Source organism: Prinia subflava, chromosome 7 (genome assembly GCF_021018805.1).
Source record: "Prinia subflava isolate CZ2003 ecotype Zambia chromosome 7, Cam_Psub_1.2, whole genome shotgun sequence".
NCBI classification, from domain to species: Eukaryota; Metazoa; Chordata; class Aves; order Passeriformes; family Cisticolidae; genus Prinia; species Prinia subflava.
Window position 1 is genome coordinate 23,519,188 of NC_086253.1, and position 15,732 is coordinate 23,534,919.

Consider the following 15,732-nt stretch of genomic DNA (forward strand, 5'->3'; position numbering starts at 1 on the left):
TCAGCATCTTTGCATTAATGTCTCTGTGCTCTTTTGAGACCTGAGCTGATACATCAGTGTAGCATTGTACTCCCGTGCTGTGTAAATACACCAGCACTGTTTCTCAGTGCAGCAGGGCTTTCAGGAGCCTCATTGTATGGTGTTTGTATGCTCTTGTGGTTAACAAAACCTCTACAAAGGGAGCTGGTATAAAGCAGTTATTCTAAGCTTCTTCCCTATGGAGATGGACTATAACATAGGCAGGTGATTTGTGAGTCCAGCAGGAAAGGAAACAACTCCTAGCCTTCCTGTTTAGGTGCATGCCATTTTGCAGTTAAAGATGGCTGTCTGTTCTGGTGTTCTTCTAATAATGTAGTTATTGTATGTCATTTTTGCTCTAATAAATCAGAACTCAATCAATCTTTCGTCCTAAAGATATTAGCAGTCTCTCTGCTACTTTTAAGGTGATTTATTAAAATCAGGATTCAATCTGCTTGGTTTAGGGTAAGTGAATTGCCCTTGGTAGTGCTCCCATGCCACTGTAACTCCCTCGTGCCAAAGTGATTTCTAGTACCACACAATCACATATAGTGCATGGCCTGGGTATATGTGAGCGAATAAGGGAACTGTGGCTTTGATAGGGTGAAGAACTGAATTTGGAACAGGCCATATGCTACATTCCTTGCCCTTAGGAAGTGCTTCCATCAATGTACTCCACAGGTTTTCCCTACAGGTCGGCAATTCTTTGCGTTTTAGATGTCATTTGGGACTCAGTATGCCACAGCTGTTTATACCTGTGTCCTTGAATTTTAAAATAAAACCCGTTCAAAACCTTTAGGAGCAGTTAATTTGTTTTATTTTGAGGGTCTCATGTTGGGGGCATTCTTTTATTCCTCACTATGACCAGTGAAGAAGATTTCAGATGTTCCAACAACACTCTGCCACCAACTGATACCACGGTGAAAGCGATAGCCCATGATGATTTTGCTGTCCGCAAAACCAGAGCAAACAAAAAGTCTGGTAGCCCCAAGCAGAAGTTTGTGCATTTTGGGCCAGTAACTGAGATTGATCAACAGAAATGGGACAAGCTCGTTATTGGCAGAGCTTCATCCAAGAGCGGAACAGAAGAGGAAAGCAAGAAGGATGGTGGGGAGAGTCTCTCTGGTGTTGAAAGCTCTTCTTCAAGCACTGCTGTCAGTCTTGGGTTTGCTGAACACAGCAGTGAAGTATCTGAGCCAGAAAATGATTCCAGGTATTTGGTGTGGTTTAAGAAGTGCTACTGAGCTGTAAATGAGACCTGTTCTTGCCAGAGGCTGATCTGCATGGGAGTGAACTGCAGCAAAAATTAAGAGCTGTTTACACACGTGGCCTTGTTCAGAAGACATCTGATGTCTTCACAATATCTTAACATGTTTGGGATTGCACAAAACGCTGTGCACAGTTCTTCCAAACACTTGCTTAAAATTTCTGATGGGCAGTGAAGTCACTGGTATCTCAGAGACTGAGTTACCATTCATGATTTTTCTGCTGCTTGAATTCCAGCAGCTTTTTTCTGCCTGCTTTCAGCACATTAGGAATTTGTCATGCAGCTTGCTGGCCTTACTGATCTTCAGAAAATGTTTTTTTCAAACCTAACGGATTTACTTTCTTTTTGAAGATGGTGTACTGCTGCTCTGTGTTTCTCACATTTATCTGGAGAAAATTATCTGGGTCGTTAACACATTAACAGATCTTATATTTCTTTGGCGTTTCTTTAATCACTTAGTCTGTGGCTGCAGCAAGAATTTTTAATGAATGCTTTTAGCAAGCAATTCATTCAGCTAAGTTTGTATGTTTGTAAAACATTTGCAAACTGAGTTAGTTGATTCCTTTTCTTATCTTTTATTTGACCTGAGAGTGTTTTGTCTGTCTCACCCCTCCTCTCATTCTCATACTAGTGAGGGAGGAGTCAAGTCAGGTACAGATGACTCTTGCAGAATTCCATCACCTGTACCGGCTTCTGATGTCATCTCTGAGGAACAAACCCCATGGAGTTTGAGCAAACAGCAAGAAAGCACCAAGGAAGAATGTGACAGGAATTTACCAGATATTGAGAGAGATGATATGTTGGTTAGAAGGATGGGAACTTTTCCGAGGCGTACCACAAGTTCCGTTCCTATAAATTGTCCTCCCATGTCAGTAGCACCTTATCTGCTGCAGCAGCAGCAAGAGGAGGCTGTAGCTCATGAAAAGGATTTGAAGATTCTGCAGGAAGGAGAAAGGTCAGAGAACAGAAGCAGATGCCTCTGAGCCTGGTTTGTGTGTGGTGTTAGCTTGGATCAGTCAGCAATGTGGTCCCATCCTTCACATGACTTTAAAGATGTGTTTTACTCATTCATCATGGCATGTTCTGTTTTGTAAAACTACTTACAGGAATGTATCCTATGAATATAAAACAGCCTGTTTTCTTTCATAATATTTAAGTACTTCAGTGGTTAATTACTGTTCAGCATGAAAATAGTCTTTCACCTTTTGGGGGGTTTTCTTTTGCAAACCATGGTGCTTTGTCCTAGATCTTGTCTAGATTTTATGCCAGCTTCCAAGTAATTAAGTGGCACATAGATTTGTATGCAATTCCCAACTTCTAACAAATCACCTGCCTAAGTGTGGGGTTGAACATAATTTCCTCTTACTCCCTGTGCTGTGGCTAAAGATGCCTAGTTTGCCTAGTTGTCCATCATTCTCAACTTTGTTTTCAGTAACAGTACCTCACATTGCCTACAGCCACTTGCTGTGCAAGTGAGCATTATCATGGAACAGTGTCACTTGTCTCTCTGAGCAGTACTGTCACACAAGAAGAGAGCCAAGAACAGCTTGAAATCCCTCAGCTACAGAGTGATGGAACAGGAAACATGAAATTTCCAGACCCACAAAGAGATGACATGTTAGCCAGAAGAACTGGAGCTTTTCTAAAACAGCCTGGGCCCAGTGTTAAGCAGTTCCTTCCCATGCCATTTTCAAAGCAGCAGAATAAGCAGGGCACAGCTGCAGAACTTGAGAAGAAAACCACAAGGTAAGAAAGCTGTGTTTTTCTTGGTTCCTTTTAGCTAGTGTGGGCTGTTTGTCAAGATCTCTTTGTCAGGGAGATTTACTGGTGGCCCAGTAGTGGTTATTTTCATTCTTGTCCTCAGTTCTTTGCTAATTCTTTCTGCTCAGTAGAAGACAGTAGAAAATTTCTGGCCCTTTTAGAAGAGCCATGTGGAGACTCAGACCAGAGCTGTACCAGGTGCAAAATTCTAACAGCATGTGGAAACAGATCTACATAGCAGCAGTTACATTTACATTACTTTGGCAGAAGTTTCTGGTTGAATACCAGGTAATCATTACAAATGTTTCCAGCTAGAAATGGAGATGCTGGATGTAGTAGGTTAGATGATTGTCTATGGCTTAACTAGTGCCAGTGACTTCCTAACAGGAAATCTAGAGATCCCGAGATTCTTCTGATAGTGCTCAGTGCCTTTCTAAGCAACTTTGTTCAGATGTTTGGGGCTGTATGAGTGTTGAAGCCTTTGAAGAGAGTTATCATTTGGTGCCACATGTAAGCAAGAGTGGAAAAGTTCTTACTTATCAGCTTCTTTAGAGTACTTGAGGAGAAAGATATGCATGCACCTGTACAGACATGGATGAAAAACTAGCTTACATCTCAGCCAGGAGAAAATAAACCTGTCATCTACCATAGAATTCAACGGTGGCTTAGTGTTGAAAAGACTTAATACTTTAATTTGCAATGGTGTTCTGGACAGTTTATTTTCTAACTTAATAGTACAAGCATTTGACACTTAAAATTATGGGTTTTGCTCCTGCCTCCCTTGGCTTGTCCTGTGTCAGCTACTTGGTTTTGTAAGTGCTGGTTTTTTGTTAACTTATAGTTATTCTTTTCATTATCTATGTGTGGTTTTGAAACATTGCTTAATACATCCCTTTGCACTACTGCCTTTGGCTCACTCAGGCCTGAAAAATGTCCACAAGGCTACACTAACAGCTCTGGAAAACCTGCAATAGAACCACTGCAAGAACAGCAGCAAGGGCAGGAGGACAGTCTCCCACCTACAGGACAAGATGAGATTATTAGTAGTGCCCAAGTGGCTGAAGACTGCCACAGTGAAGTCCACCTTGGTCAAACATCTACGCTTCAGGAGGTTCCTGAGGAAAACAAAATGGAAACACTTTCATCCAAGGATGAGCATCTGCAAACGTGAGCTTTCTGGTGTGAATCAAGCAGCTTGTACACCCCTGTGTGCACACTTCAGAGTTCAGATTGTGCATTGCCTGGTGTGTTTTCAGTCCAGACTAAAACTCTGTATGTCAGTAATACACATTTTAGAAACTAAAAAAGTAGTTGTGTAATGCATTTTATTTGAATTTTTAAAATATTTAATTGAAAGCTAAGTGGAAGGAATGTTTGATTACAGTATATATGTTGAATTGCAAGAAGAGTTCATGAAGAGGAGACGCTAAAATGGACTCTGCTCATTGAGACATGCTTATTCTATTTCTCCCAGGATTAGAAATGTTGTAGTATTGACTTTTGTACTTGATGCTCTTTTATGATAAATCCCAGATATAAATATGTGGTTTGCATAGCTCTAAACAAGACTATAATTTTAGCGAATGCTACTGGTTTGGGTATTACCAGTAACTTTTTTCAGCTATACTCCCCTACCCTGAGGAAAGAAAACCAAGACCAACTAACAAAACAACCAAAAAGCAAACAAAACAATAAAAAACTCCAAACCAACCAACCAACCAACCAACCAACCAAAACAAACCCCAAAAAACTCCACCCAAACCAAAACAACAAAACGAACAAACAAAATGAAACACCAAAACAAAAACAACTAAAACCCCAAACAAAACATAAAGAAAGAAATCCCCCAAAACAGAGAGGAAATCCTGTGACTCACTTTCTGACTATAATATTTGTCTCTTTAATGCTTCAGTAATAGTGGTACTAAGCACTGCTGTGGAATGTAACTGTTAAACTTTGTCTCCATTCATTGCATGTATGGCGCAATGTAAGGGCTAGACATTGACTGTTTTCAATAACTATTTTCAACACACATTTTAGGTTTACTTCAGCAGATTTTTATAATGTAAGGCATAAGTATGTGTTTAAGGAGGGATGGATGATGTTCTCATGTAGTTTGACCTCAAGAAGATCAGGTAAGTCTTGTTTGATGAATACATAATCCCTGAACAGTATGGTTCTATTTTGGTCAGCTTTACTAGTAGAAGTGACAGTTGTGCAAATTATATGGGTCCAGTTGCAATTGCTACTTAATGTATTTATCCACAATCTAATTTTATATTTGGTCTTGTAGATTCGGCCCCAGATCTGCTGTGTCTGATGACGCAGAGTAAGTTGTCTTGTGTTCACAAGATTCTGTTTTAAACAACTTACACTGCATGCTTTCCCATCTTTCTACTAATTTAAAATGCAGTTGATGCATCATTATTATTTTGCAGTGTTTTGGCAAATAAATTTTTCAGACAGCACTGAAAAATGGAATGCAATATGGCTTACATTGAAGTTAAAAATAATTTCTATATAAAAGACCATAAAAACTACGTGTAATACTAATGTCTAGCTGTTGCTTGAAGTATTGTTTCCTCTTTTTTCCTTTTATTTTGTCTTGGTTTTCTTCTGAATTTCCATTGCCTCTAATCAGCTACAGGTAAAGCGAGTTGGGTTGAATCTGGGTGTTGAAGAAAAAACGTGAAGCACGAGGAGGAACAGGAAGAAATAAGGAAATCCCAAAGCAAAATAATATCGTTGTGATCATCAGAATAATTACCAGGAAGATGCATCTTTAGCTGAGCCTCTATTCTCTTTATTTTAAAAACTTTATATTCAATTCCTTCCAGGTTAAGTTTAATTTAATAGTGTACTAAATTTCAATTTTTAGGCTCTTCACCTCAATGCACCTTTCATAGAAGCAGTAGAACTGACATTTATTACTCTCAAAAATCTTAATTGTTCATGTATGCATACAGACTTCAGTACAGAATAGTATGCAATGTCATTTGGAAAGCTCTTTGGAAGTATTAGCGACTTAGAAGAGAAATAATTGGGAACTACTCACATAATAATATCCCTAATGTCCTTCTGTTCACAGAAATGCAGATGACCTTCTCTGTCTCCCAGATTAAATCCCAAAATAAAAACAGTATGGAGAGTTGTAGGGGTTTTATAATGAGTATATACTGAGACTCAGATTTTTCACACTTACCTCAAATGATAAAGCTTAGAATCATGGACTGAGTGTTCTTTAAAAGTTCTGTAATATCTTTATGCTGAGCAGAGCCTCTGTTCTCTGACAACAGAGTAAACATGATCATTTTCAAGCAGCAGGAATCTTTTCAGTCAAACGAAGGGATGAGGTAAAAAGAGCAATATAACATAGAAGTGCTATACTTAACAGTGGGGACGTTCCAGCTATTTCAGAAAGCCTGCTTATATGATTGATTTTTTTCATCTAGTCATGTCTGTATTAAATGCAATCGTGAGAGAAGGTACATGAAGATGCCTTCAACAAGGCACTGCAATGGGCTTGGTGGCATAATGTGAGAATAGCAATGATCAATAAATCATATTGCTTGTTCCATACTGATTAGAATTTTGTTTTAAAAAGAAAAACAATTAATGTTCAAACTTCATTGTCATCCTTTCCAGATGTGCTACAGTTTACAGAGCAACTATTTTCCTATACTGTATTCAAGTTCTTATAAAAGTAAGACCATGCTTTCCCTTATGAAGACAAAGTATTTATGAAGACTCTAATAAAATTTGGCTCTCAAGTAGGAAAAGTAAATTGAACTGATATTTAAAATAATTTAAAAATATTTGTCAAGTCCCCATTGAAAACTGTAACTTGAATTCAGTCTTAGACTAGATGCTCTATTCCAGCAGCAGAAGTAAGGATCCCTTTATGAGACTGTCAAAATTCCCTTTGCTAGTTGGAGTAAAACTAGATCTTGTCATCAGCTTTGGTCTGTCTCAGGGTCCAGAAAAGGCAATACTTAGTGTGTTGCTGCTGATCAGGCCCATTACCATCTCCCAGAGAGAGAATTCTGGTGGTACTGTGGTAGTCCAAAGTGAGTGTGGGTTTGTAGTGAGCTGAGATTTTTGAGTATTTCAATACCAGAGTCTGATTTTGAGCCAGTCTGTCCCTTTGTTGTGTTTTGTTTTCTTAAGTCTTAGTATGACTGTAAAATGGTAATGCAGCCACATAATAAATGCCTTACATAAGGATTGTTAACATATTCTCATAACAAGGTTTTTTACCTTATCTTGCCCTTTTATATTAATTATCCTAACACTGAGGTCCTTCATATTTTTTTTAATCCAAAATTTATTTAGATCTGTTAAAAAAAAAAGAAGTTGCTTCATGATATCACTGACAAGAGCAACTGTAATTTGTGATAATAAAGCAGTGTAGCTTGAAAATCCCAAATACACTGTTGGTGTGCACAGTGCTTTTTCCCAGGTCATTGTTAGAACAGCAGGTCTGGTACGCTGGTCAGCAGAAAAGCATCTTGCTGCAGGACAGAGTTTGTGTACAATCTCAGAATTTACATTTATATTCTGAATGTGTATTCAGAATATACACTTCTGCTAATGGCAGAAAGTTAATGAATTTGGTGCAGTTATGTATTTCCTGTCTACTTATGTGCTATGTGCCTGCTGGCCCAGCATGTGGTTGAGGAAGGAGTAAATCTAGTTCTTTTTGTGGAGGTGTTAGCGATTGTCTGGAGCCATTTGTAGATTATACAAGACAGAAATAGGACAAAATTATGTGGGACTCATCGTGAAAAGTGTCTTTTGATAGAAGCTCAGAGCTTGGGCCTCTGATTCTTTTCTAAGGATGAACTTGTCAGGCAGAGAAGTTGATGTAGACCTTTCAGTTTGCCTTGTGCATGTCTCAGGAAAGGAGTTTTTTCTCCTTAATGATTACTACATGTTGGTCAGAGTGGAGCACAGTGCTTTGAGATGGGACCCCTCCAGACTGCTGTCTTGGGAAGATACTGTTGTGGAAAAATGTTGCTGGAGAATTGAAGTTTGAACTTACCTACCTGCTTATCCATGACAATGAGGGGCCAGCATTTAGAGGTGACTGCTGGAGTAGGAGGTGCATCTGGAGTTGTAGGGTGTTTTGAGTTTGACACCTGACCAAGGCTAAAGCCTTTTTCAGAGAACCTTTTTGACTGCACTATTATTAATTATAAAACCTGTTGCTGTCTGTGCACCCTGTGAGACGTGCATGAATTCAGGGAACACACATTAGACGTATATTTGGAAATTCAGGTACTCCTGCCAGAAAGGCAAGGTTCTTCCATCCCAAATGGCAGAGAGTGTGTACTCATACATCTACTAGGACCAGTAACCACCATTTCAGGTCTTACCTTTTCTCCTACTGTGTATGAACGGAAAATTCTTTGGACATGAGGAAAGAGTTTAAGAGAGGAGCTACACAACCAGTTTGACCCAGTAGGCACAAGATATCAAATATTGAACACTAAAGGCTTTCCTAGTGTGAGTTTCAAAAGCTCATAAACTGGAATAAACCACGAGTGACTAAATTAAGAATGACTTTATTGAAAGTTATGCATCTCCCAACGTTCCTCACCAATCTGCCAAATATGACTGACATTTGCCATCTCTTTAGGTTCTGTTACTTAGGAGTGCTCCAATCCAATCCTGAGCAATGCAACTCTTAAACTACCCACAGAAAAACCCAGGTTACTGTAACACTCAGCACTCTGTTTAAGGGGTGAAGCACAGTAATATGTTAACTTCACTGTTCATGCTTAAAGGCAATAGGATGTTTATTCTGTCCTTCATTTCTGAATAAATACCTACTTAGCAGGATGGAATCTGTGCATGTCCTTTCCCATACACTGTCCAGACCTTTCAAGTTTTTCCTTGAGAGTGGCATTCTTGTCTTTGCTTGCCTGAATACAAATGCTGGCTCATAAATACATGCACAGCTTTCTGTGACTATTCACTTTGATTACTGTGGACAGTTGCCCACAATTTTATCTTCACTGGGTGCTTCTGCTAGTTGGCTCATTGGCTCACGTAAAGCTGCAGGTGATCATTTGAGGACTGCTGTGAAATCACTTCATGTGGAACTGCATGGCTTTCTTTTGTTGTTTTTTTTGTTTTGTTTTGCTTTGAATGGCACAACTGAGGTCATGTTTTACTAATAATAGGTAGTAGAGGTGGAGTAGTAAGCCTGTTATCTTTGTATGAAGATCTTTGTGTGATATAAAGAGATGTATAACATCAAACCATAACCTTTTTTTTTTCCCTTTAACTCTCCAAAGGTTAGAGACGTAAATAGAAAAAAACCTTTTTTTTTTAATGTTCTGGACGTCATCTTTTCCTTGTTAGGTTAGCTGTATTAAGAAGTTGGTGCTGATAGCATTGGATTTCTTCCAGGCAGGGAGGGGAGGACAGGGGAGGGTAGAAAGCACCATGCAGTTTGAACTGAATGTACTTCTCTGTGTTTGTAGCAATAGCATTTAGCTGGCCATGCTGCCCTTGATGTACTTCTCAAGCCTTCTTTTAACCTGAAATGGAAATTTCTGTCTATGGTGTTAATCAAAGTGATCTTGAAAACCCATTGAGTACAAATCTTCAGAAAGTAAAATGTTCTGAATGATAGAATGATTTAATAAGAGCTATTGATGGAAGTGAAAGTTAGAAGTGCTTCTTAGTGAGAGATAAACTTGTGGTTGACTAACAAAACGGGTAGTTGAGGAGTGTAATGTCTGAAGTACTGTGTGGGAGCCATAGGAATGCTAACAAGCCCATCTTGGGGACTGCTGCTTTTGTGAGCTTTGCAATGGAGCAGGTGTCTGATTCTGCTGTAGCACCCTCATGTGGCTTCAGCTCTTACAAGCTGAAGGAATATAAGCCTCTAAATAAGACTGGCCTGTTGTTATTTTCCCCTTGTTTAGGAGTATGAGTATGTTTGATATGAGATGTGAAGAAGAAGCTGTGGCTCAGCCTCATAGCAAAGCTCGCCATGAGAAGCTGCAGAACATACACAACCAGCTGAAAGAGGATGAGACCAGATGGCAAGATGTGAGTATACAACATTGTTTGCAGTGCTGGCAGGCTCTGAGGCCAGCCAGCTAGGCAAAAACAGGACAACCTGCTAAATCTGCACTTGCTGTCAAGTGCTTTAAATAATCAGGAGAGCTCTTTTTTCCTGAGTGGATTGTTACTAAAAGCACAGAAGTTCATAACTTGATGTAAACCAAAGAGTAAAAGATCATCCAGTCCCTCTGCCAGTTCACCAGGTATTTTGCTTAAAAAAAAAAAGGTCTAAGGAAACTGTGATTAGGTAACAAAATAGAAAAACAACTTCTAGCTGCTGACTTCTCTAACTTTTCTAATTAGTCAATGTCTAAAGTGACAAAATACAAGACTAAGTAGGACAGGGAAGAAATAGGTCAGTCTTTTCTTAAATAAATTTGCATAGATACAGAAAATGTTAATGTTTTCCATCTTGTCCATGCAAACAAATGGCACTTTATGTTAGCTACAACCTGCTTGGTTTACAAGGCCTTTCCAACCCCTCTTTCCTTGATATATTTTGTTAAGCTGTCCAGGCATTTGGCATTGTCTGCAGCAAATTAGCAAGGACAGAAAAAAGTGATCTGCAGGTAAGTTAGTATAAGGAGTTTTAGTTTCAATTCTGTTTATTCCTAAAGACTGATTTTAAATGAGGAATTTGGAATTCTTTTTTAATTAAAAAACCCAAAACGCACTAAAACACATCTCTTGAAGTGTGATAGTCTCATTACAAGGAAACCTTCTGTGAAACACCAAAAAGATGTTTTTGGTAGAAAATTTAATGAAAGGTTAAAAACAAAGGGTATATACAGCTAAGAACTCGCTTTTTATAGTAGTAAAAGGAAAGACTTCAGCTGAAAGGTCTTTATGTGTGGGAAGCCATAATATCCCAGCAGAAGTAAGAAGAAATCCAAAGGCATTCAAGAAGCTTGAGAACTATGCTTTCAGTTAAAAATCCTCTGAGCTAAAGTTCCTGCATTTTCCAGGCCCTCAGCACCTTCTACCATGAACTAAAAGTTCTGAAGAGGTACTGAAAATGCCTTTATTAGAATGTCCTTGGCATTCTGAGGGCTTTATAGAGACATGTGTCGTGGTCTGATATTTTAAATGCCTATGCTATAAATTTGCCAACAATTAACAGTTTCATGGGTTTTTTTTAATTATTGTTATTCTAAAGCACCTGAACTGAAAAAGATAAACATGTCTGGGTTTTAATTATGAAAAGATGAGAAAGGCTTATGTTATAAAATTTGCTAATGAAAAACTAATTTCCAAACAATAGACAATAGTGGAAGTAGCTGAATAAAGCTGAAAAAAATGAGAATAAAGAAATACTTCAATGAGAATAATTAGGAACTCAGGAAAATGATAGGCCTATGTTTCATGAAAGGGATTACAGACTGATATATGTAGGTCATGTGAAGAAGTACTTGAATGAACATTCCCTTAAGTGTAACATAAATAATTTTTTGTTTTAAGCTAAGGTAGAAGTGACAATGTTTCTTCTTGATTTTAATAAAATAAGTTATGTTTGCAGTACCTTCTGCTATTTACCAATAAAAATGCAATTCAAATATTTGGGAAACCATGTAATTAATTAAATAACCTTTGCTGTTTACCAGTAAAAATGCAATTAAAATATTTGGGAAACCATGTAATTAATGAAATAGCCTTTGAATTGAGTATGTGTTATGAATATGTGGGTTTTCTTAGAACCAAAATTTGTTAGAGTGCATGAAATATAATCTGTATACTAAACTCCTGATGTTGAAAAGTTAATGACAAATGTTCCCTTGCAGTTTCCTAGGAAGTTATTTTTCTTTGCAGAAGTTCTGCAGTGGTTGCTTTTTACATGTAAAATTTTGTTCCTTTGCTAGTTGGCTGCAAAGAAATTTTACAGTTCAGAAAACTTCTTTACTGTAATACTTGTACTGTGAAAAATATCTTGCTTCTGTATCCTCCAGGATTTGTGAATTCACAAAGGATGCAAGACATCACAGGGGCCCATAGCAGGTACCTCCTGTGACTCTCTGGTTTAGTGTCTGGCTAGTTTTTCAGAAAAGCCAGAGAACCAGATTCAGGCAATCTTCTGCACAATTTCAGGCAGGCAGATTCCAGAAAGACTGAGATTGTTACTTCAAAAAGGAATCTCTATATAGCTGGATACAAACCATAGGCTTTTAATCTGTCATATCTCACACCAGCCAGGTAGGAGCCACATCACTCCCTAACCTCTCTTGCTCACATCTGGTTACAAAATACTGCAGGGTGCCCATGATGAAGAATGTAAATTTGGATGCTGCACTGGATTTTTCTATCAGAAAAACCCAACATCATGGGTCAACCATATTTTCATATAGCTGACTGATAGCATGGGCAAAGTATGGAACTATCAGGTCTCCAAGGCCTGCTGTCAGTGCAGCTATAGCTCATGTTGAAACAACATCTATTCTTGCAATGAACCCCTGTTTCCCATATGCCTGATTACTAAAATTCTTCACCAAACATATGTTTTTTTATTTAATCCTTCTGGGTAACTGGATTTTGTCCCCAGTGTTTGCCTAAGTGAAAATGAGTGTCCTGACTGGTCCTTTTAATCCAAATTTCCTGCCAAAAGCAAAGTGAGCAGTGAAGCTGTGAAGTCCTCACTGTATCCTACTGTTAGCAGAAAATTCAGGCAACATCTTCATTTGTGGCATGATCTCCTTTTGTCATTGAAATAAATGATGCTGCCTGCAGGTGATGGGAGCAAGAACAAGTATTGCAACTGGCTGTTTGGGTTCGTTGTTACCTGTGGTCACTTTTCAGTTATTTGCAACTCTGCATTCAGGTGCCTTCCTTCTCTCACAGGACCTGGCTCGGTGGAAGAGTCGTCGAAGGAGCGCTTCACAGGACTTGATTAAAAAGGAAGCTGAGAGAAAGAAAATGGAGAGGTTATTGGCTGGAGACGGAATGAATGAACGTAGAAAAAGCATCAAAACCTACCGAGAAATCGTGGAGGAGAAGTATGTTGTTTTCCTGGAGTGTAGTGGCATGTGTAAATGCTGTGTGCTGCATAGGTGATAGGTGACTGTGGGCAGCCACGCTTGCAAGTCTGAGTGAGGGAGAGCGGAGGATGTTGATGGAGCAGAGGAAATGAGTGTGATTTCCCATGTTAATGTGATGGTTTCTCCTGTGTTATCTTCCTTGCAGAGAGAGAAGGGAGCGGGAGCTTCATGAGGCGTACAAGAATGCAAAGACACAGGAGGAGGCTGAGAGCATCCTCCAGCAGTACACTGAAAGATTCACCATCAGCGAAGCTGTCCTTGAGCGTTTGCAGATGCCAAAAATTCTGGAAAGAAGCCATTCAGTGGAACCGAATTCCCCACTGAAAGACCCAAATCCTCTGAGATATTTAAGGCAACAGTCACTCCCTGCTCCAAAATTCACTGCCACAATTGAAGCAACCATTGTTCCCACCACTGAAGTAGAGCCCAGCAGTTCAACAGGACGCACATCTCCCAGCAAAAGTGTCTCCAAGGCTGTGCCTATGCTGACACCCAAGCCTTACTCACAACCCAAAAATACACAGGAAGTTTTAAAGAACTTTAAGGTAGGATACATCACATGCCCCAAAGTCAACCAGGAGGCAAAGAGTTCTTGATTAAGTCATCTGAACATATAAGTCTTTAATGCAATTATGTAGAAAATGGTGGCAGCATTCTGATATTATAAAGTTCAGCTTCATGCTCAGTGCTGCCCAGTTTAGTGGTTTCTTCATGTTTACCAGTCTTCTTAGAATCTTGACCTCTTCAGATTGAAATATTTGCACTGGTCATTTTTCCTCAAGCTAAATTTGTTTCGAGAAAGGGGGAATTTAAGAAAAAAGCAATGCATTTCCTCAGAAAGATTTCAGAAAAGAGTATATGGTTATGTTTTTTATTTTTGAACAAAATGGAAGGTGCAGGGAATGTGGAGGCCTTGACTTTTGAAGCAAGACCTGAACTGACTTTTGTGTCAGGGGTCTGATTTTTGTTGTACCCAAACAAGTGTGTCCCTACTCCTTCAGAGCCAAGAGCCAGCTTGCCCAAAGATATGCTCTGTCTTAAACATGCTTTTGTCCAAGGATGAATGGGCAAAGCTGCTTCACAGGCATAAAGAGAGGATTTAGGCTGTACGTGGAGGTTCAGTGAAACAGGTTGGTACTGGGGTAGCAGAGGAACTGGAGACTAATGGTGAGAGAGGGAGAGTGGCTCCACTGGATCACAAGAACTGTGCAAAGATAATGGGAGCAAAAGAAGTAAGAGAACTTGGATGAAAGCAGGGCTGCTGGGAATAAGTCAGCTATGAGATCTGTGGGAGAAGAGGATAGGAGAAGAGTAGGAGACAATAATCTGAATCCAGAGTATGGAATCTGAGGAGTGTATGTTTTGACTGGATGGTTGTGGAGAATGGGAGTAAGATACTGAACCAATGATGGAAAAAGCAAAGAACTGGGATGTATTAAAAAGAACAGACCAGAATAAGTCAAGTTTGAAAACACCTGCTGTTCATAGTGCCTGTATCAAAATTGGAGCTTACCCAAGTCTCATAGTAGTCATGTTGTGAGCAGTGTGAAGCCTACTGGCATGGGTGCCCCCAGCCTAGAGTTTGAGTTCCCTTCTGTCTGCCATTGCTCATACTTTACAAGTGGCATTCAGGGGTCTCTGAAGCCCTGCTGGTATCCCAGTAGCACTGCTATCATGTATATTCAGGTTGTTTACTTTCTAAAAAATAAGTCAGCTTTTTATAGTGAGTGCAAAAAGTAGGTTGTGATGTATAATTTATTGCAGTCTGTCCCAGCTCTTGTGGAAACCACACCCCACCATGTTTCCTAGTAAAAACATGAAACTGATAATTCCTGTTTCTCCTATACCTCAGTTGGTATAACCTGAGTTTATTTTTTAGATATCAGTTAGTTGTGGATCTTTGGGTTTTTTCTGATCCTTGACACTTTTTTCACCAGAAGACCAAGATATGTGTGTGTATCACCATAATGTCATTGCATATATAATTCACATATGTGGGAAGAAACTAACCCATGAGGGCTCCTACGCCCTATGAGCCACCACAAAAAAATTGCCTGAATCTTGTTCACATGGTGTAAAAAAAAGTGATTTTTCTCAGTAGGAATTATTCCCTAGCACATGTAGCTGTAGCATTATTTTCCTTGAAACACCAGTCTGTCGATGATTCTTGGCTCTGGTGACAATGTGTTGACTTCCTCCAGATCAGAAGGAAAGGAGTATGTTTGTTTAACTCTGCAGCCAGGGCATCTGTCCTGCTCATATTAACATTTGGTTTTCCTCCTTAATATAAATAGAAAAATGTCTTAGTCTAAACAGAGACACAGAAATGGATGGTGCGGCCTGCCAGTGTTTTCCTGGCCTTTTTATTTCTGAGATCTTTCATAACCTGCCTCTCTAGTAGATAATCCAGCACACAGTCCCAGAAGACTTGGGGCTCAGTTCCTGCTCACACCTGTGTTTGGAAATAAACCCAAAGAGAGGTACTGTGTTAAGTGGATGATGTCAGTGTAGAAAGGGAGGGAACATTTTTGTCTGAAAAACACTCAGATGGAGTGAAACAGGTGATGAAACTGATTGTGCAAG

The 15,732-nt window shown here is 39.3% G+C and overlaps 1 protein-coding gene across 1 annotated transcript in view; it reads left to right on the forward strand.

The window, feature by feature from the left end:
• The window catches only part of LIMCH1 (LIM and calponin homology domains 1), a 180,704-nt gene that overhangs the window by 129,399 nt on the left and 35,573 nt on the right, over positions 1 to 15,732 (forward strand). The window contains 8 exon segments of the mRNA XM_063401840.1: positions 887 to 1,231; positions 1,917 to 2,240; positions 2,801 to 3,031; positions 3,968 to 4,213; positions 5,340 to 5,375; positions 9,982 to 10,108; positions 12,953 to 13,107; positions 13,295 to 13,694. Of these exon segments, the coding sequence (XP_063257910.1) occupies positions 887 to 1,231; positions 1,917 to 2,240; positions 2,801 to 3,031; positions 3,968 to 4,213; positions 5,340 to 5,375; positions 9,982 to 10,108; positions 12,953 to 13,107; positions 13,295 to 13,694 (1,864 nt within the window).